At 52.6% G+C, this 27,373-nt stretch overlaps 14 protein-coding genes across 14 annotated transcripts; 6 read left to right on the plus strand and 8 right to left on the minus strand.

Annotated features, from left to right (window-relative positions):
- Positions 1–43: 43 nt before the first annotated feature.
- Positions 44–1,982, plus strand: ASPSYDRAFT_210286 (uncharacterized protein). The gene is made up of 4 exons (XM_040843984.1): positions 44–361; positions 413–593; positions 649–813; positions 863–1,982. Exons 1-4 carry the CDS (start codon positions 193–195, stop codon positions 1,812–1,814), a joined length of 1,467 nt encoding a protein of 488 aa, XP_040698466.1. The 5' UTR covers positions 44–192; the 3' UTR covers positions 1,815–1,982.
- A 348-nt stretch (positions 1,983–2,330) lies between these two features.
- Positions 2,331–3,744, plus strand: ASPSYDRAFT_72008 (HpcH/HpaI aldolase family protein). The gene is made up of 3 exons (XM_040850618.1): positions 2,331–2,655; positions 2,718–2,970; positions 3,075–3,744. The coding sequence occupies exons 1-3, from the start codon at positions 2,593–2,595 to the stop codon at positions 3,572–3,574; spliced, it is 816 nt and encodes a 271-aa protein (XP_040698467.1). The 5' UTR covers positions 2,331–2,592; the 3' UTR covers positions 3,575–3,744.
- A 510-nt stretch (positions 3,745–4,254) lies between these two features.
- Positions 4,255–6,127, minus strand: ASPSYDRAFT_210292 (MFS transporter; the record flags this gene model as incomplete). The annotated part of the gene is made up of 7 exons (XM_040843985.1): positions 4,255–4,540; positions 4,601–4,796; positions 4,858–4,899; positions 4,960–5,291; positions 5,347–5,366; positions 5,425–5,691; positions 5,753–6,127. 7 exons carry the CDS (start codon positions 6,125–6,127, stop codon positions 4,255–4,257), a joined length of 1,518 nt encoding a protein of 505 aa, XP_040698468.1.
- A 346-nt stretch (positions 6,128–6,473) lies between these two features.
- On the minus strand, positions 6,474–7,770 carry ASPSYDRAFT_49785 (uncharacterized protein; the record flags this gene model as incomplete). Its single annotated transcript, XM_040847917.1, has 2 exons — positions 7,179–7,770; positions 6,474–7,092 (listed from the first exon to the last, which is right to left on the minus strand). Coding segments are annotated over exons 1-2 (815 nt in total), but the record flags the coding sequence as incomplete, so codon positions are not given.
- A 1,181-nt stretch (positions 7,771–8,951) lies between these two features.
- Positions 8,952–9,812, minus strand: ASPSYDRAFT_35343 (uncharacterized protein; the record flags this gene model as incomplete). Its single annotated transcript, XM_040845324.1, has 1 exon — positions 8,952–9,812. The coding sequence occupies one exon, from the start codon at positions 9,810–9,812 to the stop codon at positions 8,952–8,954; it is 861 nt and encodes a 286-aa protein (XP_040698470.1).
- Positions 9,813–10,228: 416 nt separating this feature from the next.
- Positions 10,229–10,929, plus strand: ASPSYDRAFT_210297 (DUF1772 domain-containing protein). The gene is made up of 2 exons (XM_040843986.1): positions 10,229–10,347; positions 10,419–10,929. The coding sequence occupies exons 1-2, from the start codon at positions 10,281–10,283 to the stop codon at positions 10,901–10,903; spliced, it is 552 nt and encodes a 183-aa protein (XP_040698471.1). The 5' UTR covers positions 10,229–10,280; the 3' UTR covers positions 10,904–10,929.
- A 19-nt stretch (positions 10,930–10,948) lies between these two features.
- Positions 10,949–12,533, minus strand: ASPSYDRAFT_49788 (TAXI family TRAP transporter solute-binding subunit). Its single transcript, XM_040847918.1, has one exon. It carries the CDS (start codon positions 12,221–12,223, stop codon positions 11,237–11,239), a length of 987 nt encoding a protein of 328 aa, XP_040698472.1. The 5' UTR covers positions 12,224–12,533; the 3' UTR covers positions 10,949–11,236.
- Positions 12,534–12,714: 181 nt separating this feature from the next.
- On the plus strand, positions 12,715–14,488 carry ASPSYDRAFT_35346 (uncharacterized protein; the record flags this gene model as incomplete). Its single annotated transcript, XM_040845325.1, has 2 exons — positions 12,715–13,524; positions 13,664–14,488. The coding sequence occupies 2 exons, from the start codon at positions 12,715–12,717 to the stop codon at positions 14,486–14,488; spliced, it is 1,635 nt and encodes a 544-aa protein (XP_040698473.1).
- Positions 14,489–14,811: 323 nt separating this feature from the next.
- Positions 14,812–17,048, minus strand: ASPSYDRAFT_49790 (questin oxidase family protein). Its single transcript, XM_040847919.1, has 4 exons — positions 16,602–17,048; positions 16,388–16,542; positions 16,209–16,336; positions 14,812–16,121 (listed from the first exon to the last, which is right to left on the minus strand). The coding sequence occupies exons 1-4, from the start codon at positions 16,824–16,826 to the stop codon at positions 15,304–15,306; spliced, it is 1,326 nt and encodes a 441-aa protein (XP_040698474.1). The 5' UTR covers positions 16,827–17,048; the 3' UTR covers positions 14,812–15,303.
- A 249-nt stretch (positions 17,049–17,297) lies between these two features.
- Positions 17,298–18,299, plus strand: ASPSYDRAFT_93579 (class II aldolase/adducin family protein; the record flags this gene model as incomplete). The annotated part of the gene is made up of 3 exons (XM_040852857.1): positions 17,298–17,374; positions 17,430–17,695; positions 17,875–18,299. 3 exons carry the CDS (start codon positions 17,298–17,300, stop codon positions 18,297–18,299), a joined length of 768 nt encoding a protein of 255 aa, XP_040698475.1.
- Positions 18,300–19,162: 863 nt separating this feature from the next.
- Positions 19,163–21,027, minus strand: ASPSYDRAFT_93580 (uncharacterized protein; the record flags this gene model as incomplete). The annotated part of the gene is made up of 5 exons (XM_040852859.1): positions 19,163–20,147; positions 20,215–20,274; positions 20,330–20,723; positions 20,788–20,849; positions 20,909–21,027. 5 exons carry the CDS (start codon positions 21,025–21,027, stop codon positions 19,163–19,165), a joined length of 1,620 nt encoding a protein of 539 aa, XP_040698476.1.
- A 650-nt stretch (positions 21,028–21,677) lies between these two features.
- Positions 21,678–22,888, plus strand: ASPSYDRAFT_160176 (trihydroxytoluene oxygenase; the record flags this gene model as incomplete). Its single annotated transcript, XM_040842888.1, has 4 exons — positions 21,678–21,798; positions 21,854–22,001; positions 22,103–22,334; positions 22,409–22,888. Coding segments are annotated over 4 exons (981 nt in total), but the record flags the coding sequence as incomplete, so codon positions are not given.
- A 604-nt stretch (positions 22,889–23,492) lies between these two features.
- ASPSYDRAFT_160434 (fumarylacetoacetate hydrolase family protein) lies at positions 23,493–24,465 on the minus strand (the record flags this gene model as incomplete). Its single annotated transcript, XM_040842904.1, has 3 exons — positions 23,493–23,791; positions 23,861–24,230; positions 24,280–24,465. 3 exons carry the CDS (start codon positions 24,463–24,465, stop codon positions 23,493–23,495), a joined length of 855 nt encoding a protein of 284 aa, XP_040698478.1.
- Positions 24,466–24,807: 342 nt separating this feature from the next.
- ASPSYDRAFT_185556 (uncharacterized protein) lies at positions 24,808–27,366 on the minus strand. The gene is made up of 6 exons (XM_040843561.1): positions 26,855–27,366; positions 26,705–26,784; positions 26,357–26,643; positions 25,985–26,302; positions 25,786–25,928; positions 24,808–25,726 (listed from the first exon to the last, which is right to left on the minus strand). Exons 1-6 carry the CDS (start codon positions 27,078–27,080, stop codon positions 24,906–24,908), a joined length of 1,875 nt encoding a protein of 624 aa, XP_040698479.1. The 5' UTR covers positions 27,081–27,366; the 3' UTR covers positions 24,808–24,905.
- Between the last annotated feature and the right edge of the window lie 7 nt (positions 27,367–27,373).

The following is a 27,373-nucleotide window of genomic DNA, read 5'->3' on the forward strand; positions in this document are numbered from 1 at the left end:
AGAAAAGACGGTAACTTGCTCAGTCGATGCCCCGAGGGCCAAAGCTTCCTCCAGAGAGAACCCCAGAGTCCGTCGTCGTTCGGTTGGATGGGACTTAAAAGGGGTCTCGCCATCCCCGCGGGGAAGTGATAGAAGTGAAGTACTTCTAATATCTTCCATCTGCCCATCTGTCCAGTTCACGAAACTGCAATTATGGCACCATCTATCAAAGAAGGCATTCACCTGGAGGAATCCGTGGGCTTTGAGCCTGGAAAAGAGACAAACAATGTTACCGCTATTGACACTGAAGCTGAAAGGAAGGTGGTCAGAAAGCTCGACCGCGTGATTCTGCCTCTCATGGCAATTGTCTATTTCTTCCAGTGTTCGTATAGATCACCACCATCTGAGATGGACGGACGTTGACGTTGAACAGACCTGGACAAGCAGAGTATCAATTATGCGGCCGTTTTTGGCCTACGCGAAGATTTGCACCTCTCCGGCACCGAATTCTCCTGGGCCGTCTCGCTGTTCTATTTTGGCCAGCTCGTTGCCCAGTATCCAGCGGCGTATCTCATGAGTCGAGTCCGGATTACATACTTTGTTGGAGTTGCCATGTGAGTTTCTCTCCGTACCAGGATGGCTTGGAATGCGCACTGACAAGACCTCCAGCGTACTATGGGGCGCCTCTGAAATGTGTCTCGCTGCACCTCAGGGTTTCAGTAGCATAGGGGCTATTCGGTTTCTCCTCGGCTTTTTCGAGGGCGCGGTGAGCCCATCATTTGTGATCATCACCAGCAACTGGTATTGTCGTAGAGAGCATCCGGTTCGCGTGGCGTACGTTTCCCGCTCTCTCATCAAGGTTATTTTTACTAACCTCTGACAGAACGTGGGTTTCCATGTTTGGTGTCTCCCAGATCGTCGGTGCGTTAATGATGTACGGCGTGGGGGGTGCTACGATGACTCTCCAGACTTGGCGAGTCATGTTTCTCCTCTGTGGAGGGTTGACAGTCCTCGCTGGCGCTGTGTTCCTATGGCTTATGCCTCGAGATACCACGACAGCATGGTTCCTGAATGAACAAGAACGTAAAATCGCTACGGACCGCCTCACCAGAGACCGTGCCACTCGCGACCAGACTACTTTCGACTGGAACCAGGCCAAGGACGCGGTGACGGACCCTCGGACATTGATCTATGCGCTCATGGCACTCTTGATCACAATGCCTACAGCAATAGTCAAATTCTCGTCTGTTGTCATCGAAGGGTTCGGATTCAGCAAGTTCCAAACAATGCTCGTTGGTCTCCCGGGGGGAGCCGTCGCCTTCGCTCTTGTCTGGATCGGCGCACTCATCCCCACGAAATGGCCTAATGCGCGATGCTTCGGGGGCATCTTCCTCTGTTCTGTACCCCTGGTTGGCAGTCTGCTTCTCCTCACACTTCCAGCGTCGAATAGCTGGGGGATCGTGGTCAGTACGTGGTTGGCGGCATGCACTGCACCGCCGCTTGGAATCGCCGTCGGCCTAATGGCGTCCAATGTCCGGGGAAATACTAAGAAGTCTGTGGTTGGTGCTATCTTCTTTGTCTTATACTGCGTGGGATGCATCTCGTCGCCCCAGTTGTGGCAGGCTGAGGACGCGCCGCGGTATATCAAGGGATGTATTACGAGTATTGCCAGTTGGGGCTTATTGATTGTTGTGCTTCTGGTGTTCTTTGTCAGTGCTCGATTCTCCAATCGTAAGCGCGATAGGGGGGTGTATGGTGGTTCGGAAGAGCCGACCATCACGGCGGACTCGGACTTGACGGAGAAGCAGGACAGAGGGTTTAGGTATACTCATTAGGTGCTCTTCATAGTCTGAAGGTGGATGCATTGGCCGTTATTTTTAGTGGCACGAGGGAATCCCGAGCCTGGGATTCTCATATATGGGCTTGCTATTCCAAATTGACATCAATTATCCTATGTTATATACGCTGCTTCGATGGCCGGTAGGCAACATACTCTATGTCCCGTGTAATTTTGGGTCGTCTGGACTTTATTTGTCACTTGTATGGCACATTGGACAACATATATACGCCCTCCCTCTAATACCTGGTACGTTGAGCTTCTCAGCGATGCGTCACCCTGGACTTGGCATTATTCATCATATACTCCCCAGCAACGAGTTCTTGAAGCAGCCAGGCTCTCTAGCCCAGGACGCTGTTTGCAACTGATCACACGATGACCACAGTCTCCAACGTTGGAACAAGCCTGGGAAACTCCAGGCTGCATGACTCGCAGACCCTGGACCCACCCAAATCTCCTCCACGGCAACAGCGGCCGCACCCTCTCCACCATCAGAAACCGGCGGCTTGAACACCCGGCGTTCAACTGTCTAGTACAATATCGAGGGATGATGGTCGCAGCACTGCCGAATGCCGGGCGCTGTGTACGCTGCGAAGCCATTCGGTAGTTTCCCTGTTGCCCGCAGGACTGGTCCCCATCCTCGCCGTATCCTAACGATAGTAAAGACCAAGACCATGTTTTCTTAAATATCCACATCTTCCCCAATACTCGGCCCTTCAACTCTCTAACCTCTAATCCTAGGCACGGTACTTAACACACGCACCAAAACCGCAATCATGACCTCCTCCATATTCCCCAATAACCTCATCAACCTAGCCAGCCAGGACAAAGTCTGCAGGGTACCTGCCCCTCTTTCCCCCTAAGTATTTAAGCGTCACAATCACTGAAAAAGGCCATCCAGACACTAGGAATAAAGTTCATCACCTCCCCCGAAATCATATTCATCGCGCGTAACGCTGGTTTCCACGCGCTGTTCATCGACCTCGAACACTCGTCCCTTTCCCTCGAGACGGCAAGCCACCTGTGCGTCACGGGCATGAACGCCGGTCTTTCACCAATCGTCCGTGTTCCAGGACAGGCTGGGCCGGGCTTCATTCAGCGTCTCCTGGATAATGGTGCGCAAGGGATCATTGTTCCACATGTTGACACGGTTGGTATGTATGCATTTTCTTTCTTTCCATACGTATATACGTCCATCGACTGGGTAGATATCGAAGAAGAAAACAGCGTTAATTAGGTACGGATATGACCCAAACAGAACAAGCCCTCTCCGCAGTCAACGCAGCCAAATACCCCCCAGTTGGAAAACGCTCCGTGACCGGAATGCTGCCGCACATGGGCTACCGCTCCGCACCGATATCCGATGTCTCGGCCGTGGGTAACACGCACCTGTCGACCGTTGTGGTGATGATTGAGTCCCCCGAGGCCGTAAAGAATGTCGAAGCTATCGCAGCCGTCGAGGGCGTGGATGTTGTTCTTGTCGGGACCAACGATCTGAGTATTGAACTGGGTGTGGCGGGGAATTTTGACCATCCCTCTTTTGTGGCAAGTATGGAGAAGATTGCGGAGGCGGTTAGGAGACATCGCAAGATCCTAGGGGTAGCGGGAATATATAACCGGCCAGATTTGTTGAGGGGGTATATTCGGGACTTGGGGGCAAGGTTTGTCGTTGGGCATGTGGACTTGCCAATGGTTGCAAAGGTGGCGGGGGCTACGGCAGATGAATTGGTTAGGCTGGAAGAGAATTTGCCTACCTAGAAGTTACTGTATATCCTGTGTATATAGTTACTGAGGATACAGGTGCTGGATGCGTAGACACTTGGTGTTTTGGTTTTCGGGTTAACCAGGCGAGTGGAATCAAATCCATGTATCAGGCATAGTAAAAAGAACTAACTGGTAGTGGAATCCTAGATACATTAATATCTCTGACATACATCAGGACTAGTAACATTATCAACTTATTGAAACTACTATAGAGTATTATATTATCTTTTTACTTAGTCTAACTGCCTAACTAAACATGAGATCTCGCCCAGGAAGGTTGCTTCAAGGTACTGGAATGTAGGAGTCGAAGGTGATCTGAAAAGGACAACAACCAAAAATAAAAATAAACAAAAGGAGAAAGAAAGAACGAAGGACAAAAACAAATAAATCATCGGAAAGTCGGATTAGGGGACACCAGTGATTATTAACAGCTTCAGGCCGTTGAAAAGAGGCAGCATCGGGATGATCTTCCCAAAGGGGTGTACCAACTCTTTAATTCACCATATGCTGAAGTGGTGTACAACAAAGTACAACTAAGCCCGCGACATATAGTGCGACGCGAATGTAGGGGAAACCGTCGAGATGTGTTCTCAGTTCGCAAATGGGCTCCAAGAGCGTAGTCTCTTGCCGTACTATATTCAGAAATCAGTAGATAACTCTATACCGTGCAGCTGTTATGTCCAACGTACCCGGTGCAAAATAAAAGGTAACGGCACCATGGCAACAGAGATGAATCCCAGCGCACTCGAGGCCCATCCAATTCCAAGCGAATCCAGCATACGTGGTGCAGCCAGCGGCAGTGCTCCTCCAAATGAGCTCCGGAAGAAGGTGTTACCAGCAAATACACTTGCAACATGGCGCGGATAAGATTCGCCTAGGTAGTTGAGGATGGATTGAAAGGTGAGGTAGAAGCCCGGGGCAAAGAATGCTGTTCCGATGATCGGGACAACCCAGTGTACGCTGCGTGCAGGGGGTTAACTTACTCATGTTAGACCTAATTAACGTGAGTAGGCGGCTTACCTTGTGCGGGACGTCCATGCGAAGATGAAAAGACAAATTGGAATGCAAACAGCTCCTATCTGCCCAGGGACTAGGCGGGCCTCGGGCTCGAGGGTCACATTTGCACTGGCCACTCGGGGCTGGTAGGAATAATATAACCACAGGACGTATGCAACGACTGAGACTGCTGCTCCCACTAGAATACCGAAAAAGGCAACTGGGGATAACCTAATGTCAGTGAAGTCTCTTGTGTGTAAAATCACCAGGTAGAAGCTCACGGCCTTGCTGTATTGCGGTAAAGTGGTAAATGCCGTCAAAGACTATTCAACCAGCCGGTCAGTATAACGTGAGTAGAATGAATTGAGGGGGGCATAGCTTACCGAATGGAAAGAACTCGAACCAAAGATACAGGACACCATAAACTAGCATTGTGTGCAGATTGACAAAGAGAATCACTGGGTCCATACAGGCAAGTTTGAGATCATCCCTCATGTCCATGACAATGCGCACAGCGAGATTCTGGCTTGGAGATAGGATCTCAGCTTCACTCTGATAAGCAGGATTGCCCGTCTGTGCGCGAAGCCGCTTTGCTCGTCGCATAAGGATATTCGAGGATAATGTCTCGGGTAAAAAAAAGAAGATAGATACGGTTGTGAAGGCCGTGATGCCGGAAAGCAGCCAGAGCGTTGACGTCCACGTTTCCCACCGCTGTCTAGAATATTTATTAGTGTCAGGATATATTGCTGGATCAAATATCAATGACGAACATTGCAAGCGTTCCAATAATCTGTTTCACCAAGTTAGTAATGTCCGCGGACGTCTAGATGTATGTAGACACGACATACCGGTCCCAGAATAGGTCCGCAAACTCCGCTAACAGCATAGAATGCAAGTGCGTACGGAACCTCAGCTGGCTTGAAAATCTCCATCAGCGAAGCGCCACCGACGCTGATAGGGGTACTCCCCATGAAGCCACCCAAGAAGCGCAGTATCAGAATGGTTTGCAGATTGTTGGCCAGAGCCGTTCCAATGTTGAGCAGGCAGAAAGCAAGGCAGCCAAGGAGATATACCGGCGAACGTCCGAGTGTGGATAGGCTTGATAGAGGGGAAAGCTGGAAACATCCATGCTTAGTACAGTGTGTATACCGGTGGTCCTGTGGAAGTGTAACATACGATAAGAGGTCCAATTCCGTACGCAATAACAAAGAGCGAAAGTCCCAGTGTGCCTTCCGCAGTGGTAGCTCCAAATGCTTCTTCGATACCTGGGATACTCGGTGTGAACATTGCCGATGCTGCGTAGAAGCTGAAGTTCAAGAGCATCACATTGAGGCCAGCGATCATCCTTGCCAGCGTCGGCCAGTTATGAGGGATGCCTGGATCGTCAGGACCAACGAAACCTACTATGATCCGCCCCTGGGGGTCCGGGGTTAGGATATTCTCAAATTTGACGGTTTGACAGACATTGTAGGAGAGAAATCGGCCCTTCGACACATTGTTGATCAACCGACCATATACACTCTCACGGAGTAGGATGCTGAGGCTCTCCATGGTTGAAGTTTGACAGACCAATGCCCTGACCTCTCTGAGTGCGTTGACGGCCATTAAATAGCAGTGGACAATGCGTTGAGGCCTGTCAGGAACTCCGCGTTTACCGCTGCGCAGCCTGGGATATCGGAATTCCGCGTCGAGCACACCGTGCCTAAGATAGATCGCAGATATTCCATACAGACGCTATTACTATGAGGAGACCGCAAACAGTAGCTGGGGATTCTGGCTAATAATCGGTATAAGCATCATAATTTTCCGCGATCCAATACTGCGCTTAATCTCATAGATAGCATCTTCGGGCCTGGTGTCGGAATTCCGATTTCATACCTGCGTTTAGAATCATAGCACAACGATGGGATTCTATTTTATGTGATCATAATACTATAAATACCTTTGCTCCTAAATCATCCGTATTGCCATAAATACTATCTATCTGCCACTGTAGATTGCCCCGCGGGTAGTTCATACATTGTGTTTTGTTGATCAGCGGGCTTCTCATACACCGCAGTATGCCCAAGTTCCTGAGGAACTCCTGGAACTGGCCCCGGCTGTGCTGAACTGTCCAACGTAGTCTGTGATGCAATCACTGCCTTCTTTCGTCGCCGCTGAATCACGAAGAATGCAAGCAACCCAAGCACAGCAAGCCCACCCGCCGCAACACCCACACCTATACCCGCTTTCGCTCCGGTCGACAAGCCTGACGATGCAGGCGATTGCTCCGACGAAGGTATTGCGCCCGCGCCAGAGGTCCTACTGGCCGCGGTGGATGTTGATGTTGAGGTTGAGGTTGATGTCGAGGTTGAGGCTGGCGTCGATGTGGACTCGTAGATGTTCGCAGGGACAGTGATCTCTGCGTCTGTTCCACAGCAGTCGGTCGTTCCACCGCAGCACCAGGTCTCCGAGTAGTCCGTCCCGTCACAGGGGGTCATGTTCGCGTTACCGACTTCGTCCATGTCCGCGTCGTCCTGGAAGAATGCAGCAACGGTTAGCCTTTGCAGACCAAATCACCCTCACTATCCAGACACCAGACACCAGACACCAGGTAACATACCGTGCATGCCTTCAAGCAGCCTGTCTCTGGCCACGAGGATATCGAGCACATATCTCGCCAGTAACTTGTGGGGTCCGCTTTTGTCTTGCAAAGGCCGTTCTGGAGGCATATATCGTTCCATCCGCAACACATGCTCACCGCGCCGTCGAGGCTGTTGCACAAGATGGTCCCATTGAAGGTGCGACTTGTTGCGTCGGGTTTGTAGCATGTAACATCTTGGGCGCACGCCGCCAGCAGGTGGTTGGCACCGAGGATGAGAGGGAAAAGACGTCGTCGCATGGCTTTGTTGGGGGAGTTGTCATCGGGGAATGGCCATGAGGATAGAGTGGGAACAGAGAGTGGGAATAAGACTTCGACAGCAAAAGGGGGCCGCGATTATTATTGCTTCTTCGACGAAGGAACGCGAGTCTGTGGGTGAGCACTACGAGTCGACTACGAGGAGACTACTGCGATCCAGGAAAGAATCAGCCCTCGCGGATCTGCCCGATTGCAGTTAGATCGGGGGCTGAACATGGGGGCCGTTCTACTCTTCAGCGATTGCCAGGCAGATTCCATGCTCAGCCCCGTGGCGATCCCACAGCTCGTGCGGCTTAGCTTGCAAAGTTTGCGTACAAGATAACAAGATGAGGATCCCACAAGCGGGCCGCACCCACAACCCAATTTGTGCGGCCAAAACTTGAAGCTATCACATCAACCGGTATACACGTGTTTCACTAAAACTGAGATACCGCGATGGCCGGGGTATTACCTGGTCTGGTCATGACTTGCACAACCTGCTCATTTTGGCGTGGTTGAAGGTAAACGGACCGACTTGTTGCTTGTGGATCGATGAAGGGAGGGAGGCTGAATGCTGATCGCGCCAGGACCATACGCTCGCACAATCTGCCTTTTCAGGCATCCTTCGCTTGGCAGGGCTAAAGAGCAATCGACCGTCAATAATACCTTCCCACTTTCCGTCACTCAAAACACGCATATAAAATGCCCTCTGGGATATGTCTATAGACTTTATATTGAACATACAACAGATCGTACATTCTCTCCGCAGGATAACCAGCAGGAAATGAGGCTGTAGTAAGTCTGCGAACCGGAAGTGCCGGCTTGGCTTTTACAGTAAACGATTAGCATAGATAGTCGGCAAGTTACCTGCCGAGGTATGGTTATTTCTCTCGATTATGATGATATAGGGTAACGAAGTGGCGTGGATACTTGGGGTATATAATAATATGTATCGTGTTGTATCGGAATGTATTACTGCACCTTAAGCCAGGCACTGTGCGAGTAATATATGTATCGGATAGTGTCGGAGTATAGACGAACCACCCTGATTAGCAGCGGATGAATACTATCCGGGATTACTGGCTGTCTTTCGCCCAGAGGATATCTTCTGTTACGATCAAATCTGATCTATTGCGGAAGCAGATTTCCGGCCGCAGCGACCCAGGACGGCGAAATTCTACGTTCCCTTTGCCCGGCGGTATTTATGGGTTTCTCGAATTGGGAGGGGGCGGAGATCAATTGGTAGGGTGAGGGAGGTTGTATTTGCTTGAATAAAACGTGGGGACTGGGCTTGGTATACAGTGGGAATATTGATGAGTGTTCATGGCCACATGGCGGCACTTTGAACTGCAGCAAATCCCGTAGTGTAGTATACTGCAGCAAATATTGCCCAATCTAAAGGCAACGTGCATCCTAACAAGATAATGACAACACCGGGTCTGACAGAAACGGGTGGAAGGGCCATCAATATAGAAATGATTCGGACAATCAGCCTACTCAGGTGGCCTTGACCTTCTGCCCACGACCGGCAACCCATGCAGAAATGGCATACTCCGCCTGCCAATACCCCGGTACAAACTGGAACAACAAGCCCCGAATGACTTTCCCAAAGACAAACGGTACATACAGCAGGGGATTTGCCGCCCTTGCACTGGAGACGCCAACCGCGGTCGTCTTTGCATACTCCGGAGCCGTGGTCAACTGGACAAACGCCTCAGCCAGATCCTCGTATGAGACCGCCGTGTATGCAAACTCGGTACTAATCACACACCCAGTCGCTGGCTCTTTGACGAGCGCATTGGGTTGGACCAGGAGCAGGTCCACGAGCTCGGGGACACGCAGCAGCATCTCCTGCGCCTGCGCAAGGTCGCTGTACGGCCGTGCGAACGCGTTGCGGATCATCCAGTGGACCAGGGCCGGTCGGTCCGCCGCGAACTGCGCATTCCACGTCGCCGAGGAGAGCAAAAGGAGGCGCGGCGGCGTCCATTTCTTCCCTGGGGCTGGTGCACTGCTGGCTCGGAGGGCGGATAGAGCGTCGATGATGGCTTGGGCGCAGTCGCGAAGGATGGTTACGCCAGGGATGTTCTCGTTCTCGCCGACGGTGGCGATGATTGTGGTTGCGCCGGAGAGACAGTTGCGAATCAGGGCCGGATCCTGAAGGCTCCCTTCGAAGATGGTTGCTCGCCCGTCCAAAGCAACAGCCGGGACCAGGCTTTCTAGCTTCGCGCGGGAGCGGACGTAGATGTTAAATTTGATTGAAGGGTCGGTCGTGTCTAAAAGCCTTTTCAGGATCAGTCGTCCCGTGTTACCAGTGGCACCGAGTAGGGCATAATGGTGTGCATCAGATGGGGCGGCCATGTGGGCAACACGAACGGCGCCTCGTCCGGGAGGTTGAGTGTGGTGATTTCGTTGTTTGCGAAGTCGAGCCTGAGCTTGAGGGAGAGACGACGCCTGGGAGAGACTTGTAGTCAGAGTGTACTTGCAAGAAATGGCTGCCTCTACAGGAAATCGAATGCAGCCCCCTCCCCCCAAAGCTTGGGCACCTCGGCGCTCCCAAAGTGCGTTACAGCGAGCAGCACAGCTCCAGGACTAGCGCTCGGCCTGGCCTCCACTACGGTAGCGGTGGGCCAGATCCTATACCGGTGGTTTGTTATAAGGTCCCGCGCAGCGTCCGGTCTTTGTCGGCTTTTGACAGCCATCCCACGTCCGGAGCCACCCCTAAAAGTAGCCAACGCATGCGTGGATCTTGAGTCTTCTCAAATATCCTGACTGTTTGATTCCCAGCTTCCCACCGTCCGTTTCCCCGACGTGTGACCCAAGACCGCCATGTTTTCAACCGTCGGGTTCCGCATAGCGCAAGCTGTCGGCTGCACAGGAGCAGCCTGGCTCTCCGGTAAGCACCGTGCAGCTTGATTCTGTCAATGACGACACGGGGAATCTCACGTCGTTATCCCTTGTCCGCAGGAAACATCGCGGTCTTCAGCATGAATGTCGTCCCATCCCTCCTCCGCTCCCGAACAGAGACAAGCCTGCCCATGGCAACCCTCGCCAAGCAGTGGCGAGAGATCTACGAAACAGGCAAACGCCAGAACCCTCCCATTGCGGCTATCACTGCGGCATCCTTCGTCTACCTCGCCGTGCTCTCCTCCCGCAACAAATCGTCGCCGCTGCTGGTGTTCCGCGGCGCACCGTACAGCTGCGCCTGCTTCTATGCTTCGGCGGCACTCCTAACAGTGAGTATTGTGCCGTTTACCATGGTTGCCATGAGCTCAACAAATCATGCACTCATCGACGTGTGCGAGGCCCAGGATCAAGGCGCACCGGCAGGAGCAACAGCGACCGATCCCGAGATCGAGGCGCTGCTGCGGGATTGGGTATCGCTCAACCGGGTGAGAAGTTTGTTGCCGCTTATTGCGAGCCTGACGGGGATTGCGGCTGCGTTGCTGTAATAGCAGGGGCTTAGTGGATTTTGGAGGAGAGTATTTATATGCTGTTAGCTCTAAAGTATCATCTCCCCTCGCAGCCATATTCCGTGTTGCGCTGCATGAGGGAGGATGATCGATTAATTAAGCTTCCTGGTATATAATTTCCCCAAAGTCATTGTTGCCTTTTATCTTGATATATATGTATACATATATAAATATATATATAGATTGTTCCCCGGATGCGTGAGACACCATGAATGTTAGTTGACACAAGACATCTCTCTCAAAATTGTAATTAATTTGCAGCTATACTTTCCTATAACAGATCGCAACAGTTATAGGTGTTTTGATCGGCACCTAACCCAAGTAGCCCTCCTCACGATAGAACCGCTCAGCTGCCGGGTGAAGAGGGAGGCTCGACTGTGCCATCTTAACAGGATCAAGGGGATATGACAATGGGCTGCGCTCAGGCGGGATGTGTTTGTACTGGGCCTCCAGGGTCTCTCTTGTCGTCACCAGGCACCATGTCAAGAGCCGAGCAACGTCATCTGGCATGTCCGCGCGCACAAGGACAAGGAAATCAGAAAAGTCGACGCAGAGGACATCCTGGCTGATAGCGTCCCAGAAATGGGCCTGCACCACTGACGGCCTGAAGCCAACGCGCGTGGAAAGCTGTGCCATGGGACCCTCCTCGACGGGGACGGGGACCAACGTGCGGCGCTCGATCAGATCCCGCCACCAGGGGGTCATGATTGCCTCCTGAATTACTGCGTCCGCCTGGCCTGTTTCAACGAGGGCCAAGACCTGCTCAGGTCGACATGCCTTGACCCAGCTCCCTCCCCACGATTGAACAGTTTTTTCGTCGAGCCCATGGGCTTCGAGGATGCGCGCCGCGACGTACCCAATAAAGTTCGTCCCATCATCGGCAGAGACAGCGATCCGCAAGGGTGGCTTCTTCTCTCGAATCTCGGCAAACGAATGGATTCCCAGGGACCGTTTCACAGCGAACATCATGCGGTCGCGCTGGGGCAAGACGGCGAGACAGCGGAGGTCCGGCAGGGGCCCTGTGGTTCTGAAAATCTCTCGACCATCTGTGGCGGCTTCCAGCATCCCTGCAGGAGTGCAGATTCCCACATCGGCCTGTCCATTGTGTACCTGGAGCGGGGAATCGAGGCCACCGTCGCGCAGGGACAAAATCATCGTGCGGCTAGCGGGGCCGGCGCGGTCGCAGAACTCCTGGGTGAGCCATGAGAGGATGCGGTGGAAGTTGGCCTGGCCCCAGTCGCCGACGCAGCGCAGTTCCAGGGAGCGCTGGATTGAAGGGGCGGTTTCTGCGACGGTCATTGTGGCGGCTCGAGCAGGGGAGAGGGACGTGCCGACAAGGATACCACAGCGGAGACCAGACTGTATCGGAGGCTGCCCTTTAACCTCATCGCGGCACCATTGCCCCTGACTTGTTGACAATGGATGTCTTGCCGCAAAACCCGCAAAGGCCGAGAGCGGCCCTCAGCATTATGTTTCCCACAACCGCCGCCTGGCGTCGACATCGCCGTGGAGGAGGCACGAATCGGGCTTACTCCAATGCTAGCCAAGCAAAGCCCCGCGGGGAAAAGGCATCTTTTGCGGGGGAGGCTTGTCACCGGAGTCGTTGGCGCGTTGTCGCCAAGAATGGCGCTATTCCCAAGTACATACAGATCGATGGCTGGTGGGGGCCTCACTCTGGCGCTCGATCGGCAGTCGGAGCCGCAGTCGCCGATTGTGTCGTCGCCGCCGCTTGTGCTCAAAACTTTGAGCTTTGCCCGACCAGGCTGCCATCTCCATTCTTGACCGGAATCATGAACGAGTACCTGCTGGCTCCCCCAGCACAGCTGACGTGCGAGACGTGTAAGCGGCGCAAGGTCAAGTGCGACAAGCTGCGCCCCTGCACCAGCTGCACCAAGGCCGGCATCCAGTGCGTCGCTGTTGAACGCCCACGCTTGCCACGCGGCCGCTCGGCGAAGAAAAAGAAGCGGCCCCAGGAGGAACCCCCGAACCTGTCGGGCCGGGTCTCCATGCTCGAAGAGTTAATCCAGTCGCTGCTGAATAGTCGCGCCCAGTCCCGTCCGGACAGCTCCTCTCCTTTGCCTCTGTCGCTGGCGCACAGTCCATTGCCAAGTGGAGAGGCAGCCCAGCAGTCGGCGGGCACTCTGCATGACCGATTCATCGATCAATTCGCCCCGACTGGTTGCCTGAATAGCGAGGGGGATGGTACCCTCACGACCCTGAGCCCCCGTCTGCTGCAGATTTACACGGTGCAGGTCGATCCTATCCTTCCCATTCTGCAATGCTCGGCGTTATCGGGATTGGTAACGCAGGGGGGTTGGTACCTTGAGTATTCTCCAAACCACCCTGTGTCTCAGGCCCTGGCCTGCGCAATCAGCTACATGACCATTACGACTCTCAGCAGTGACCAATGTTTGGAAGAGTTCAACGCCCCCCGTGACTTCCTGCTTGACAAGCACCGCAGCCTGACCCAGTTGGCCCTGGATCGGGTGGACTATATGAACACTGACGACCTTACTGTTCTGCAAGCGTTTGTGCTGTTTCTGGTATACCCTGCGATTGCCCCCGCATGGTTGATGCAGAGTACTGACAGACACTACCATGTAGATTTCTATCCAGGCCCATGACCGGAGCCGACGGGCTTGGACAACTGCTTAGCCTCGCGCTACGCATTGCCCAGTCGCTCTCCCTTGACAAAGCTGACCCGGGGTCCCTTTTACGGTCTCTGCACTGACAAGGCAGATGCGCCAGCGACTATGGCATGTAATCTCCCTGTTAGACGTGCAAGCCTCATTCGATCGTGGTTCCGCGCCAATGCTTCACTCGGACTGCCTACGCTCGCCGGTCTTCCCGGCCATGGACTTTTTGGATTTCTTCAATGGGCCCGAAGACGATACCTTGTCATCTCCCGCGGCGTCCCTATCAAATCCAACATTCATCATAGTGATGGCTGAAGCGCAGCGTGCATTCCGCTCCCTCGATCTTTGTGGCGAGACAAGTCCTTGTGCTGTTGGGATTGACATGCACCTCCGCCTCGAGATTGCCGCTAGTTTTAAGGAAAGGGCCCAAGGTATCTTAAAGGACTTTGAGCCGCGACAAGTCCTCGTGCACTGGTTTTTCGAGAAGATAGTAAATGTTACCCACGCCTTTCTGCAGCTGGTCGCCGTTCAGCCGTTACAGCGGCCGCCCGGCAGCCCCTTTTCTCGAGACATTGTACACCAGAGCACTTCACTCTCTTTGGCAGTGCAATTTCTGCAAAGTCTCAACGAGATGCATCGAAATCCCCGGATTGAACCCTTTCGCTGGTACACGCGTCTATTTGTCCCATGGCATGCTCTCTCCGTTGCCATGGATCAGGTTTGCGATTGCAGCGACCCTTCACTTCAGGGGTACTACCGGTCCGCTATTGCGAGACTCTATTCCTCGCTGCAAGAGCTCTTAAGCGACACCCATCGGGGACTTCTCCAGCGGCCGCTGCAGCGGTTTTCCTTGCTCTCGGAGACTTGCGCGAGTCAAGACGTGATGGGTGATTTATTTTCGGAACCGAGCTTTCTCCAGCTATATTGAATCGCGTTCTTCAACGTGACAACGTACTAGTATATCCCGCTTGAATCTTGATATGGGTCGACGGCCTCGCCACAACTAACAAGTTCAATTGCCTGAAGGCTGTCATCCTGCGTGTTCATCGTCTACCAGTCTGCCTACTTTGCCACGCTCGGATCGACCAGGTTTGCGGCTCTCGCTGAGATCGCCACGCCGCGCCTCCGGACAAAGACTGCCGCACTGGGCATCCTCGTCCAGAATTCCATCGTCGTGGGTTCTCCTTGCGGGCCTGCTCTGCTGCTTTGATCTTGTAATGATCTCCCAGCTCGCTCGCAGTGTGTCCCCGCGTTTGTGATCCCGTACATCTTTAACCCGCATAAGGGGAACCTCGGAGGCAAGACTGCGTTCGTCTTTACTTTCCTTTGTCTTTTGAGCACCGTGTATCTGAAACCACGGGACGGGGCTTTCGCGTGATGGATGAATTGTTCATCAAGCAGGCGTGACATTAAGTGGTATGTCACGGGGGTTGGAGATTGTCGCAAAGAGAGCCGTTGATGGCGATGGCGTGTCCAGCCCGTCTGTGTAAAATAAGAGCCATCTTCTACATGTCACAGTGACCCACGACGATGCCCCAGTGCGATGGTGCCCTTTTTTCTTGTTTATATACCATACTCCTGATATCAAGGACAGTAAGTATGGAGTAGAGGGGGGAATGATTTACAGAGGGATTTTGAACTCGCAAAAGACGCATCTTCATTCTCAATACTGTGCCTTGGCCTCACTGACTGCATACTCAAAGGCCGACGCATTACGCCACAGTAAAACCAACAGCGGGCATATCATTCCGGTATATACCCATCGCGACTGGGCAAGAACCCCGCGACACCGAGCCCAAACCCCTCCCACCCATCAAACTCAGCAATAAACTTGGCCGATGCCTTGCGGTAAAAGTCATTTTTCACCCCGAACGTCTCCTCAAACGCCTTGGGCGCCCGGACGACCTTGAAGAAGTGCGAATCCTTATACCACTTGTGCCGCAGCGCCCGCTCAACAAGCGCATCCCACCCGTCGTCCTCGTCACCCGCGAGCTGCACAGCGCCAATGTTGTCCATTAGGTCCCGGTGTATCGCCGGCTTCTTCTGGCAGATGTACACCATGATCACAAAGAGCGCGTACTGCCGCAGGATGCACGCGCGGCGCGTGTCGTCCGGGAAGAGATCCCAAAGCACGCGCAGCGCATGCGCGACCGTCATCGTGTGCACGAGGTAGAAGTCGAACTTGCGCTCGCGGTCGCCCGTCGCGATCGCCAAGAGCACCGACGTATCGCAGATGTTCTCGAGCTGCTGCAGTGCGTCCGCTGGGGTCACCTCCCATGCGTTCCAGTGTTCGAGGACAGCCTGGAAGCGCTGCCTCATTAGGGTCTCGATATTGGTAATTCCTTGGTGCTCGAAGAGATTGTCGAAGCGCGCGTCATCGTGCACGCGTTGGATCACGTCGGCGAAACTGCTGGTCTTGTACGTGGAGTTGTCTGCCGGGTACGAGTCCAGCAAGCCGTGGCCTTCCATGTTCTCGGTGCAGCCTAACGACAGGGCCTCTGTGGCGACTGCGGGAGACTGCAGCTCCCAAGCGTAGGCGAGGTGGATGAAGGGGTGGCCGACTTTTACCCGTGTACTTTTGGTTAGCATATCATTCTAGCAAGAAGGACAGACGGGTTCTGCAGAAATCTGAAGACGAGAATACGTACGGCCACCGCAAAACCCGTTAATCAGCGGCTCTGGTCCAGGGAATAAGTAGTCCTGAAGCAGCTTCTTCCAGTCCCCGTTGTTGCGCTCCAGCTCGCTGTCAAAATACTGTACGTACGCTACTGTGTATCTTGCGCGGCATTAGCACGGCAACAATAAGACCGTCCCTAGACCAACTCACGGTTTCTGGCCGAGGAATTGCCTCCAGTTGCCCCTGGAGAGAGCGGATCCCAAGATGAATGTATCATCAATATCTCGCAACGTGGTGATTTCATGCTCGTACAGCTCCTCGAGCTGCTGCGCGGGCGCGCCCAGGAAGTACGCGGATCCTAGCAGCTAGTTTTACCACGTTAGTAAAAGAGTCACGTTGATAAGAAGGCATGAGTGAGTATTACATGTGGAAGATGGCTATGAAGAATCAGCTTTGGTTCGCGCAGAGGCGCAACGCTCGTGTGCCCTTTCTTGAGGAGGCGGCGGAGGGTGTCCGCCCGTTCATCCTGCACATCGAGAGTGTACGCTGCATCCAGACTGCGTAGCCCGGCAGGGACAGGGAGTCGAACCAGCTGCTCGGCTGGTCTGTTGGGGCTGGGGCTGGGGCTGGGGCTGGTTTCGGAGGCCATTATTCTGGCAGGGTCTCAGTAAACACGAATGCTTTGAATCCGGTCCCGCCTATCGACGGCGGGGGATTCGGATGCGTCTTATGCTACTTAGTAGGCCGCGGATGGACCCCTCGCATGAGGTCCGGGTTACGTATAGCGACCGATTCCACGACTTGTCCCACTGTGGGGGATGAGGAGCGTCGTTGCGGTACGCTCGGGTTCTGGAATCTGGAGTCGGGTAACCCTCTGGCTTTAGGTAGGCTCTTGGCCTTTGCGGGTTTAGGACCAGATCCTTGCTCGGTGCCCTCGGCTTTTGTAACGTATATCCGGATCGTGGACTCGTTTGTGCGGGACTCGCCGCCATCATTGACTGTGCGATGACGACGAACACTGGGGAGAACGCCAGTAGTTCACGCAAAACGAACCACCTCCTCAGTGTGTGAAATAGCATTTGGTCCAACAAATTATAGTTTTGTTATCTACAACAGGAAAATGACTGCAGGCGAGATACATTCCATTGCATCGGTGTTCAAAACCCTTATCACCGGATCCCACATTCTTCACCATGGGTAAGTCTTCAACGAGGTCTTAGGGTCAGCATCCTATCTCAGTAAGCCTCTCCAGGGTCCTCGACGCCTACGCGCATCTTTCTGTCCGCCATCCTGGAAAAAAGGACACCTTTCTGATGCCACGGAATATTGCGCCGGCTCTTATCTCATCGGCAGCGGACATTGTCGAATACCGCGTGGAGGATGCGTCCCCGGTCGACCCAAATAGTCCCGCGGGCTACGCCGAACGGTACATCCACAGTGAGATATACAAGAGGTATCCTGAGATCAAAAGCGTCATCCATAGCCACTCAGATGCCGTACTGCCCTTCACAATCACCGGTATTTTCTTTGAACCTCACTCTCATCCTAATGCAGATGTCCCTTCTCTCTGAGTCCAGCCGTTGATCTGCGTCCATGCGTGCACATGGGGGGTTTTCTAGGTTCGTTCCGCCCATTGCCTACAGCGTATCGATGAGATAGACCCTTTGCGATGGTTGCTTATGTTGTTATAAAACCAGGGGAAAAAGTCCCCAAGTTTGATATCGGGCAGGTATACGCAGAGGGGGATGTGCGTGATCTCTTGATCAGGTCTACACGGCTAGGCGAACACCTGGCTGCGTGCTTCGCGGAGGAATCTGGAGAGTCGTATAACCCGGTAGTCTTGATGCGCGGCCATGGGCTCACGGTTGCGGGGGCCAGTATCCAGGAAAGTGTGTTCAGAGCGATCTATACTGCGGAGAATGCTCGCGTGCAGAGTGCCTCGCTAAACCTTCAGCTAGCTTCCGGTACAGCACCACTAAAACCGGGCGAGTCTCTATACTATTTGGAGCAAGGGGAGCTGGATGCGGCCGCCCAGATGACGCAGTGGTCAGTGATGAGGCCGTGGGAGCTGTGGGTGAGGGAGGTTGAAGCGAACGGGCTGTACGTGAACAATGTTGAATAAGGCGTGTAGATCTACCATACTCAACAGTCGGCCGTTGCGCGAATTTCGATTATACACCAAGTATATATTGCCGAACCGTCAGGTTTCAATACGTTTCTTGTGGTTGCAATCGGTGCGATGCAACTAGTATATACTACCGCTATGACCGCTTTAGTTACAGGTGCCAGCCCCTGTGGTAAATCGTCATTTGGTCTCGTGCTAGTGTTACTCCTGTGGCGAGGGCGAGATGCCCTAACGCAAGAAAGTTGGCTTGATCTTGGCAAATCCGGTCTTCCTCTCGATATTGTCGCACTTACCTGGGTTGTACGGATGTGTGTTTGGATGTCATTCCCGCTGTATGTTCCTGTCACCCCATCGTCCATGAATTATGCAAGACTCGTTTTTGCTGGCGTTAGCTTGGCTAGCACTGTTTGCTAATCCGTTGCATTCAAGGGTTTTCAAGGAGACATTGCTCAAGTTACTGTCGAGCACACCAAGGAATAAAGAGACATAGGAAAGGGACAATTGGTCCGTTTATGGTCACGAAGTTCAATCAGATATTCATGAAGAGTATTGAACAGCCAATCTTTCTAGTCTGTGTTGGATATAGTGGCCCTAAATTTGTGTTGAACATGAACCTCATGACCTCGTGAAATCGCGTTCCTGGATTATCTGACACCTTATAACTTCTGTATTTACTACTCTTATTCCACTGAATATACGTTTCAAAGACGAGCCCGTGCAGCACCCGCTGAAGTAAAGAAACAAAACAAAATGGAGGGAACCTTTTCATGTAATATCACATCTCGCTTCAGTCATAACATAGAAATATCCACTAAATTTCCTCTCATTAAACTCCAATGATGGAAAAACAGGGGAACATGTCAGGGATCATACGAATGCACCTTCGAATTACGAGTCAGGCGCCGAAGTGACTTGCCAAACAGATAAACCGGAATTCCTAGCAGCATTGGTCCGACAGTCAACGCGAATTCCACCATGGTCGGTGAGATCCATCCCTCGCGTGCCGTTAGAGGAGACACCCAGTAACTCATCGCGAAGCCGCAGGTATTCTTGATTACCGTCGCCACCACCATGATTTCTCCTGAAATAGGCCGATAGCAGTCGATGGCATATGCTATCGCGATTGTTGGCACTGCAGTGACACACAGGCCAGACAAGCCATAGCCTACAACAAGAACAACAGGCCAGTCCCACTGACGGTCATATCCAACGCCGCCAATCACAATGCCGACGACAGTGGTGATGAGGAAGGGGATCAGCGCCGGCAACCGCATCTCCGCCTCACGAATGCCATTGTTGCGGTTGGTGGCCTTGATGGCAACCCAGTCAGAGAGCGGACCGGCAGTTGCCAGTCCAATGATGCCTCCAACAACAAAGGCGAAGTTCGAATAGCCAACTTCGGAGGGGGGGAACTGGTACGGGGGTGCGCTCAGGACTGGAGACTGGGTAAGGTTCCAGTAGAGGAGGACATTGGCAGGCCCCGCTACATTGAGACCAGCCCAGAAGATGATCGGGAAGATAAACACATACATCGGGGTAAAGACGTCGCGAACGATGAACGCCTTCCACTGTGGATCAGGCTTCTGCCAGAGTCGGAACTGAGCAGCGGAAGGCCGGCCACGACTCGCCATGGGTGGACTTGCGACAGTCGCATCCTCCTCAACTTCTTCACAGACCGCCTTGCATTCGGTGCCTTCCTCCGTTGATGTTATTGCTGGACAAGGCAAGCCAGACTGCGTATGGACTGGGCGCTGGAACTTGGTTTCTGGGAAGAAAAGCAACAGTGTAACGAAGTTGAAAAGTGTCATTGCTAGCGACAGCCAGAAGAAGCTTCTCCAGCCGAATCTGGCACCAAGTCACATCAGCAATGGCCCCTGAATTGGCCGTTTCACCCCAAGGGAAATAGGCGTACCGCTGTGCAATGTTTCCCGATATCACGGGCCCAATGAATAGCCCAAGGAAATACCCCATACTGCATCACGCGATTAGTTAAGTTGAAGGCGCATTTTTGAACCAATGAAACTCACAAGTAAACCCCTGTCCAGAGGCCACACTCGTGAAGGAAGAACATATCGGAGACTACCTGGACCAGCAGCGTTTCGCTTGTTGCTGTTGCAACTCCATTAACGACGCGGGCGGCCAGCAACGAGGAATACGTCGATGCCAGGGCTTGCCAGATACATGTGCCAGCGCCTAAAAGACATAGAACAAGGCTGGTAATACGCCGCCCCAGGATATTCGAGCAAGGAACGATCATGAAGTTTGAAAAGCCCAAGGCAAGAACGCACACACCAGTAAGGAGGCTTTGGTCGGTCTCACCAAGAGAGAATTCCCTCGCGAAGAGAGGGAACATCGGTCCCATGGACAAAGCGGACTCGACGGCAACGAAGAGGAATAGGAACTGGGTAGTTATTACACCATCTAGGGGGGACGTGTATTAGCACTGGGCATGGCAAATCTCTCGGGCTCGAGACGGGTGCCTTACATTTCCAACGCCGGGACCAGTTCAAAGGGTCTCTCGGATCTTTTGAGGGCTGCGGGGAAAGTCTTATCTGTAATGAGCCTTTACTCGTGCATGTGAGAAGCGAATAAACCAAATAGCTCACACGATGCTTGCACTGCGCTCGTTGGCGCTATTAGGGCCGAGCATGATCTCAGTCCCTGGGAAGACATCCAGACTGGGGCCACTTTCGGCCAAAGACTGGTCGGGTAGTGCTCGGTGCATGTTGAAAATATAGTTCCGGGTCGAAATACATCCAAAGGGGCCATAAGGCTGCAGTCTTATATGCATGCCTGTTCTTGGTGTTCGTTACCAGTGTTCCAGAACCGCGGAGCCATCTGTGGGGGAATCCGGGGAAGACAGTGGAGTGAGCATACGCTGTACTGTCTACAGAGACCCCTTTCGTCTGTCTACGCTTCTTGGTGGTCAGGTCCCGCCACAGGTACCACTGCATCGAAGTGCCATACCCCCGAAGAGCTGTTCGCCGTGCGGGACCCTTTGGTTTACTTTATCTGCTGTGTCTGCTGTGGGACGGTCCCGCCTCTGCATCACCGGAAACTTGTATCCAGCCAACGAAATACAATGCATCTACCAGCGTATCTCAATCACTTTCTATGTGGGAACTACGGGCTAGGTATTGAAGGCAGCGCGTTTGTTAGAAAATATAAATTAGCACCAGTGACATCAGTGTTCAGCGCGAAATTTCGACCCGAGCCAACCTAAGAGCACCAGCACAATATACCGATGATATGGTTCGTAATAATAGCTACTCCTAATTCTCTTTCACACCTGACCTGTCTAGAACTCTTCTACAGATAAAGTACCGTGTCACAGTGGCTCCATTCCCGACGTTACAGCCATCGGCCCCAAGCAGGAGCATCGCCTCATGGCGCGAGCGCTGTGGAATCAACACGCGGGACCAGATACGTCTAGTAAGATTGGCACATATGCGGTACCAGCACCCTAATCTAGATGAGATTACTGTTTTCCTTCAAGGTATAGTTCCATGACTAAGCTTGCATGCATTTATGGCTGACGGGGCGGGCCAAAGACTTTGGAATGCAGATAGCCAAGCGAACTGCAGATGAGATATGGTATCGCGGGTATGGGACGGATCAGTACGTTTACTATGCACGGAAGGGCGAGAAGAGATTCCTGGGAGGTACATTCGAGGTTGAAACATACGACGATTTATGCAGGTGAGGCTTGCCTTATCACCTAGCCCCTGCTAGCCGCCTTTTTACGCTTGCTTGTTTTCCAACTAAACCACACGAAGGGCTGGCTAATTGGGACTGACAAGGGCGTCACAACTGTCTACTGCTGGCGAGATTCAGGAAATTGCGGATGCCCCCGGGGGTGGCTACCTACTCACTCTTACGGATCCCGAAGGGTTCCCCTTGAACCTCATCTATGGGCAGACTCCGGCGGAATGTGGGAAATACCCATCTCACCTGCTCGTAAACTATGAGCTGGAGAAACCACGGGTTCGTAAGTTCCAGCGGTTTGTCCCGGGACCAGCAGCAGTGCACAAGGTATGTCAACGGTCTTCACTACATTTCACCAAGCACAGGGATCAAAGAAACATCACAGCTAATGACCGCACTAGCTAGGGCACTTTGGGCTCTGTGTTCAGGAGTTCCCCGCCATGGTAGACTTCTACACGAAGAATTTCAACATCGTGCCGTCCGACTTCCTCACCGTCGAACAAGCCGGGAAAGAAGTTAATGTTGCCCTCTTTGCACATATCGATCGTGGAACAGACCTGGTCGACCATCATTGCTTTTTCATGAGCACCAATTCGACCTCCCATGTACACCACTGCTCATTCGAGGTGCATGACTTTGACACCCAGAAGCTGGGCCACCAGTGGCTGGCGAAACGGGGCTACCAAAGTGTATGGGGCGTTGGTCGACATATCCTAGGGTCGCAGATATTTGATTACTGGTGGGACACCACAGGAAATATGGTTGAGCATTATGCGGACGGGGATCTGGTGAATGAAGGAACGCCGATAGGCTATGGGCCAGCGGGAGATGAGGGTCTGGCCGTCTGGGGGCCAGAAGTGCCGGCTTGGTTTTTGCAGTGAGGATTTACATATATGGGGATTGAGTCTAGGATATTGAAATGAACGCACTACTTCATATTCTTTCCAGGAGGCGTAATAGTAACAGTAATAGTAAGCAATAAGTCAAGCACTGCATACCGCCGCTGATAGAGCTAGGGTTGGATATGCTGACCTTGATTCAATCAAAAGCCGCCAGATCGCCGAAACCCCTTGTGCTTAGACGTCACGCTTTGCCGGTATCAATGTGTGTGGTAGTGATACAGTATGGTTGTAAATTAACCGACTGGAGACTAGAAACAATATCAGTACCCCTGTAATGTTAATATCTGAAATGCTACGAGGGTGGGTCTAGCACCAACGGGCCAGGACTCAGAAAGCAATGCGACTATCCAACATACTGTTAACTAATAGTAGATACAGAGATAAACTCAACAACATCCCGATTGTGTTGTTAACCATGACGGACTATAGGGTCCATCACATTGTATTTGGTTTGGCAATGAGCAATCTAGCAAGGGTTCATAAACAAATCTCTATTTCTTCAGCATCAGAATGTCCCGTGTCTAAAGAAAGATGCAATGCAAACAGATGTCTCCCATGAAAAGTCTATTTCACAGTGCATAACCTACTCATATCTAATTTTATTCACCAGTGTTCCAATCTTGCCAATTTCCACCCGCATGTCATCCCCGTCTCTGAGAACCACGCGTGGCTCCCGGAAGTATCCAATGCCAGCCGGAGTGCCGGTCAAGAAAATGGTCCCGGCTTCAAGAGTTGTACCCTGGGAAAGGTACGAAATCTGTTTTTTGATCGAGAAAATCATGTCCTTGGTGTGTCCGTCCTGAACTACGCGGCCGTTGTGTATAGCTTTGATGGGCAGGGTTTGGGGGTCATCGATCACACTTGGGGAAACCAGGACAGGGCCTGGGAGAACAATTAGTATCCCAATTTCCCGAGTGAGAGCGGAGGATGATTAGTGAATGAAAGACATACCTATCGGACAGCTGCCATCTAGTCCCTTCGAGAACGACCACTGAGGAGTGATCGTCTGGAGCGAACGGGCCGACACATCGTTGGACGCGGTGTATCCCAGCACATACTCGAGGGCATCTTGCTCGGGAATATCACGGCCAGTCTTCCCGATAACAACACACAGCTCGGCTTCATAGTCACTGGTATCGTCCTGGGCGCACTTGGGCACATTGACCGTTGTCGGGTACGGGCCAACCAATGCGGTGCGTGGCTTTGTGAAAAGGACAGGCGCCTTTGGTAGGGCCATGTTTGCTTCCCCGGCATGGTCCAAATAGTTCAGACCCAGGCACCGGATGTAGCTGCATTCTTCGCGGGAGACTGGGGATAGAAGCTGATATGGTTAGCCGCTGCTCAAGATGAAAGGGGGAAAGCGAACAAACCTGTTTAATGTGCAATATTTGCGTTGTGACTCGCCCATCGAATATGGTCCCTTCAATTACGAACACAGGGATATCGGCGCCATCGAAGGTATCTCGCCCGACATCACGGGTGGTATCGACCAGCTGGCCCAAGTGAATCTGGCTATCTTCAGTGGCAATAAAGCGAGCGAGGTGTGTCCAGGACATGGCGGTGGCAGTGATTATGCAAGTAAGGAAGAAGTGCTAAAAATGCGATGCAACTAGTTCCACTCAGATACTTGTTACTGAGATCTATATATTGTGACGTTTATGTCCCGCTGGGCCCTAAAGAGCTGCGGCTGCGGGACGTGGGACGTGGGACCGTGCCAGATGCCCCGAATAGTCTCTCCTCAAGGGATATTTTCACTTAACGGGAATAGGGTGCATGCCATATCGATTTCCGCGAGAATCGGGCCTTGCTGTAGTACCAAAACCCACGGACGCCTTTTGCATGCCACTGAAGCACGGCCCTAGAGAACCAGTACGCACCACTGTATAGTCAATTTAGCTGCATACTCTCATTTTAGCCTATATTATGCGATAAGGTAAATGCACGTAGATACAGTATTGTTTCATGACGCATCCGTAGTTGTGAGTCCTAAGTACATTCAATGCTGTAAAACTTCCAACATTCTATCAACCGCTCTCCTCAAGTCATCCTTCCCACTGCATGCAGCAAATATGAAGCGATCTGGTCGCATGATAACAAACTTGCCCCCAACCTTGTCCCTAAGCTGATATTTGTCATAACAGGCTGGTGCCGGACGACGTGTGCAAAGAGGAGATGCAGCAAACTCTTCAGCTGTCGCAACTTGATATACCGGATTTTTGCCTAGAATAATTCCATCCTTCGTGTCTACATCCTCGACAATGAAGGGAGTCCTATCAGCGATGATTTCACGGTTAGACCAACCTTCAACATCGTCCAAGAGCTCCCTTGCTGCTGCAATCTCTGCACTGCTCTTCAAGTACACAAACATCCGAAACAGCCCATTGTCCCTATTCCGAAAGATAATGTCGTCTGTGAAGTAGACGGTCCCGCTCATGTCGCTACAGTACACCTGGGGGGCATTTAATCCACCATTAAGGTCCGGAACAAAAGGCATACCGCTAATATGGCTGTACCGGACGAGACCATCCTTGCGTCGGCCGAGTTGCATGTCGCGCTTCCACCTGGGCACCAGCTGAACGAGCCAATAGTACCAGGACCGATGGAAGATTTTAAGCGGGTGACTTTCCGTTACGAATTGTCCATTTCGGATGGTGGACGCGAGAGACTGGTCCAGCTGCTGCTTTCGCTCTTGATACCAGGATTCTAGGACAGTTTTGTAGGACCCCGACTCGGGCGAGTGGTATCGGCATAGTAGTGCTAGACGCCAGGCAAGGGACGCAGCGTCTCGGAATCCCGACGCGATTCCCTGGCCTCCAACTACATGAAGTTAGATATATGATAGGGAGCGGGTCCAAAGACGGGCGAGGGACACCTACAAGGTGGGAAGACGTGTGCAGCATCGCCGCACAGGATGACGCGGTCCTTGGCCCAGACATTGCAGCTGCGAGCAGAAAACCTGAACGGACGGGACCGTATAACATGGATGCAGTCTTCAGGAAATTGAATCTCGTGGCTCAGGCTACACAGCTGGACATCAACTACTTGCACACGGAAGTGCGAGTGGGATAGACTCACCCATATTTACCTCCCCGGTGGGTAATATAAGGGAACACCACTCTCCTTATCATATCACGCCCGGCCATCTTGTTAGGATCCTCTCCGTGGCGCACCACAAACTCAAACCTCCAGAGTCGGTCCTCTGGTAGTCCAAACCTCCCACATACAGCCGGCCGCTCCGGATTGCACAGGAATCGAAAGTTCTCTGGGAAGAAAAGATCGTACACTTCACTGGGAGTGTACCCGAGCCGCCATAGAGGGAAGTCTGGGTGGGTTTTCGTGGTTGGCGGAGTAATATGCCAGTTCAGGGCTACCCATGTCTCTTCGTAGAAACAGCTGGTTCAGCCAGATCAGCAGTGAGCCCAGGGCGGGAAGTGGACTATCACTTACTCATGAACCCTTTCCATGTGTACGCCCCTGGGCTCGAGGTAGTGTTTGCGAGTGAACCCGGTTTTCCCGTCCGCACCTACCAGAAACCTGGCTCGAATCCGGCGCTCCTTGCCGTGAGGGTCGGTATAAGTGCAGTAAGTCCAGTGGGTGTCCTCTTCGATCTTGACGACAGTCGACTGTGACCTCAGATCACAAAATGACGAATCGTCCAGTTTAGTCCGCAGGTTCTTCTCCAGTGTCGGTTGCTTGTGGCAGATAAAGCCGACATGCCCTGTACCGCCAGATGTCTATAACAATCTCGTCAATAACGCGCACTGAGTGTACGTGAGATGCTCATGGTCACCTTACAGTACCGTAATCCATTGACAGAAAGGGGGCCGCATCCAGGACCTTTTGCGTGCCGCTGATGAAATTAAAGTTGTTCATGCCTATTCATTCCACTGGTCAGGGTCGTTCCGACCGCCATATAGTTCAACTGGAAGGCGGCGGACGACTTACATGTTCCGATTTCTGTATAGATACTGTCATAGAGGCCTGCACCTTGCAATAAACGAATCCCATCCTCGTCTAGTGCTATTCCACGAGGGTCTGTTGTAATATCCGCCTCCTTCTCGAGAATGACACTGGGAACAGACATTTGCCCGAGATATGCACCCAGCAAGGCCCCTGTCGGACCACATCCGCAAATCAACACATCAGTGTTTTCGATGTCTTGTCCGTTCATTCTGAGTATCCCAGAGTCCGCCTGTTTTGTTGACGAGAAGGACTCAGATATTGCATATCGAAGGGTGAGCCGCCGGCGCAAATCATCATGAAATATCCAGCGAAATGTGCACCGCGCAACGCTCGTGCGGGACAACACGCGGGGACTCCACGCTGGGTTAACTCTAGCAGGTAGGGATCATAGAATGACCAGTGCTCACCGATGTCTCTTTCCCCCGAATACAGGGGGGCAGTTGCTTACGTCCCACATTCCATGTCCCACGTCCCGCCGGAAATACCGAGGCGTGCCGCTCG

The sequence above is a fragment of the Aspergillus sydowii genome (assembly GCF_001890705.1).
Source record: "Aspergillus sydowii CBS 593.65 unplaced genomic scaffold ASPSYscaffold_13, whole genome shotgun sequence".
Lineage (NCBI taxonomy): Eukaryota > Fungi > Ascomycota > Eurotiomycetes > Eurotiales > Aspergillaceae > Aspergillus > Aspergillus sydowii.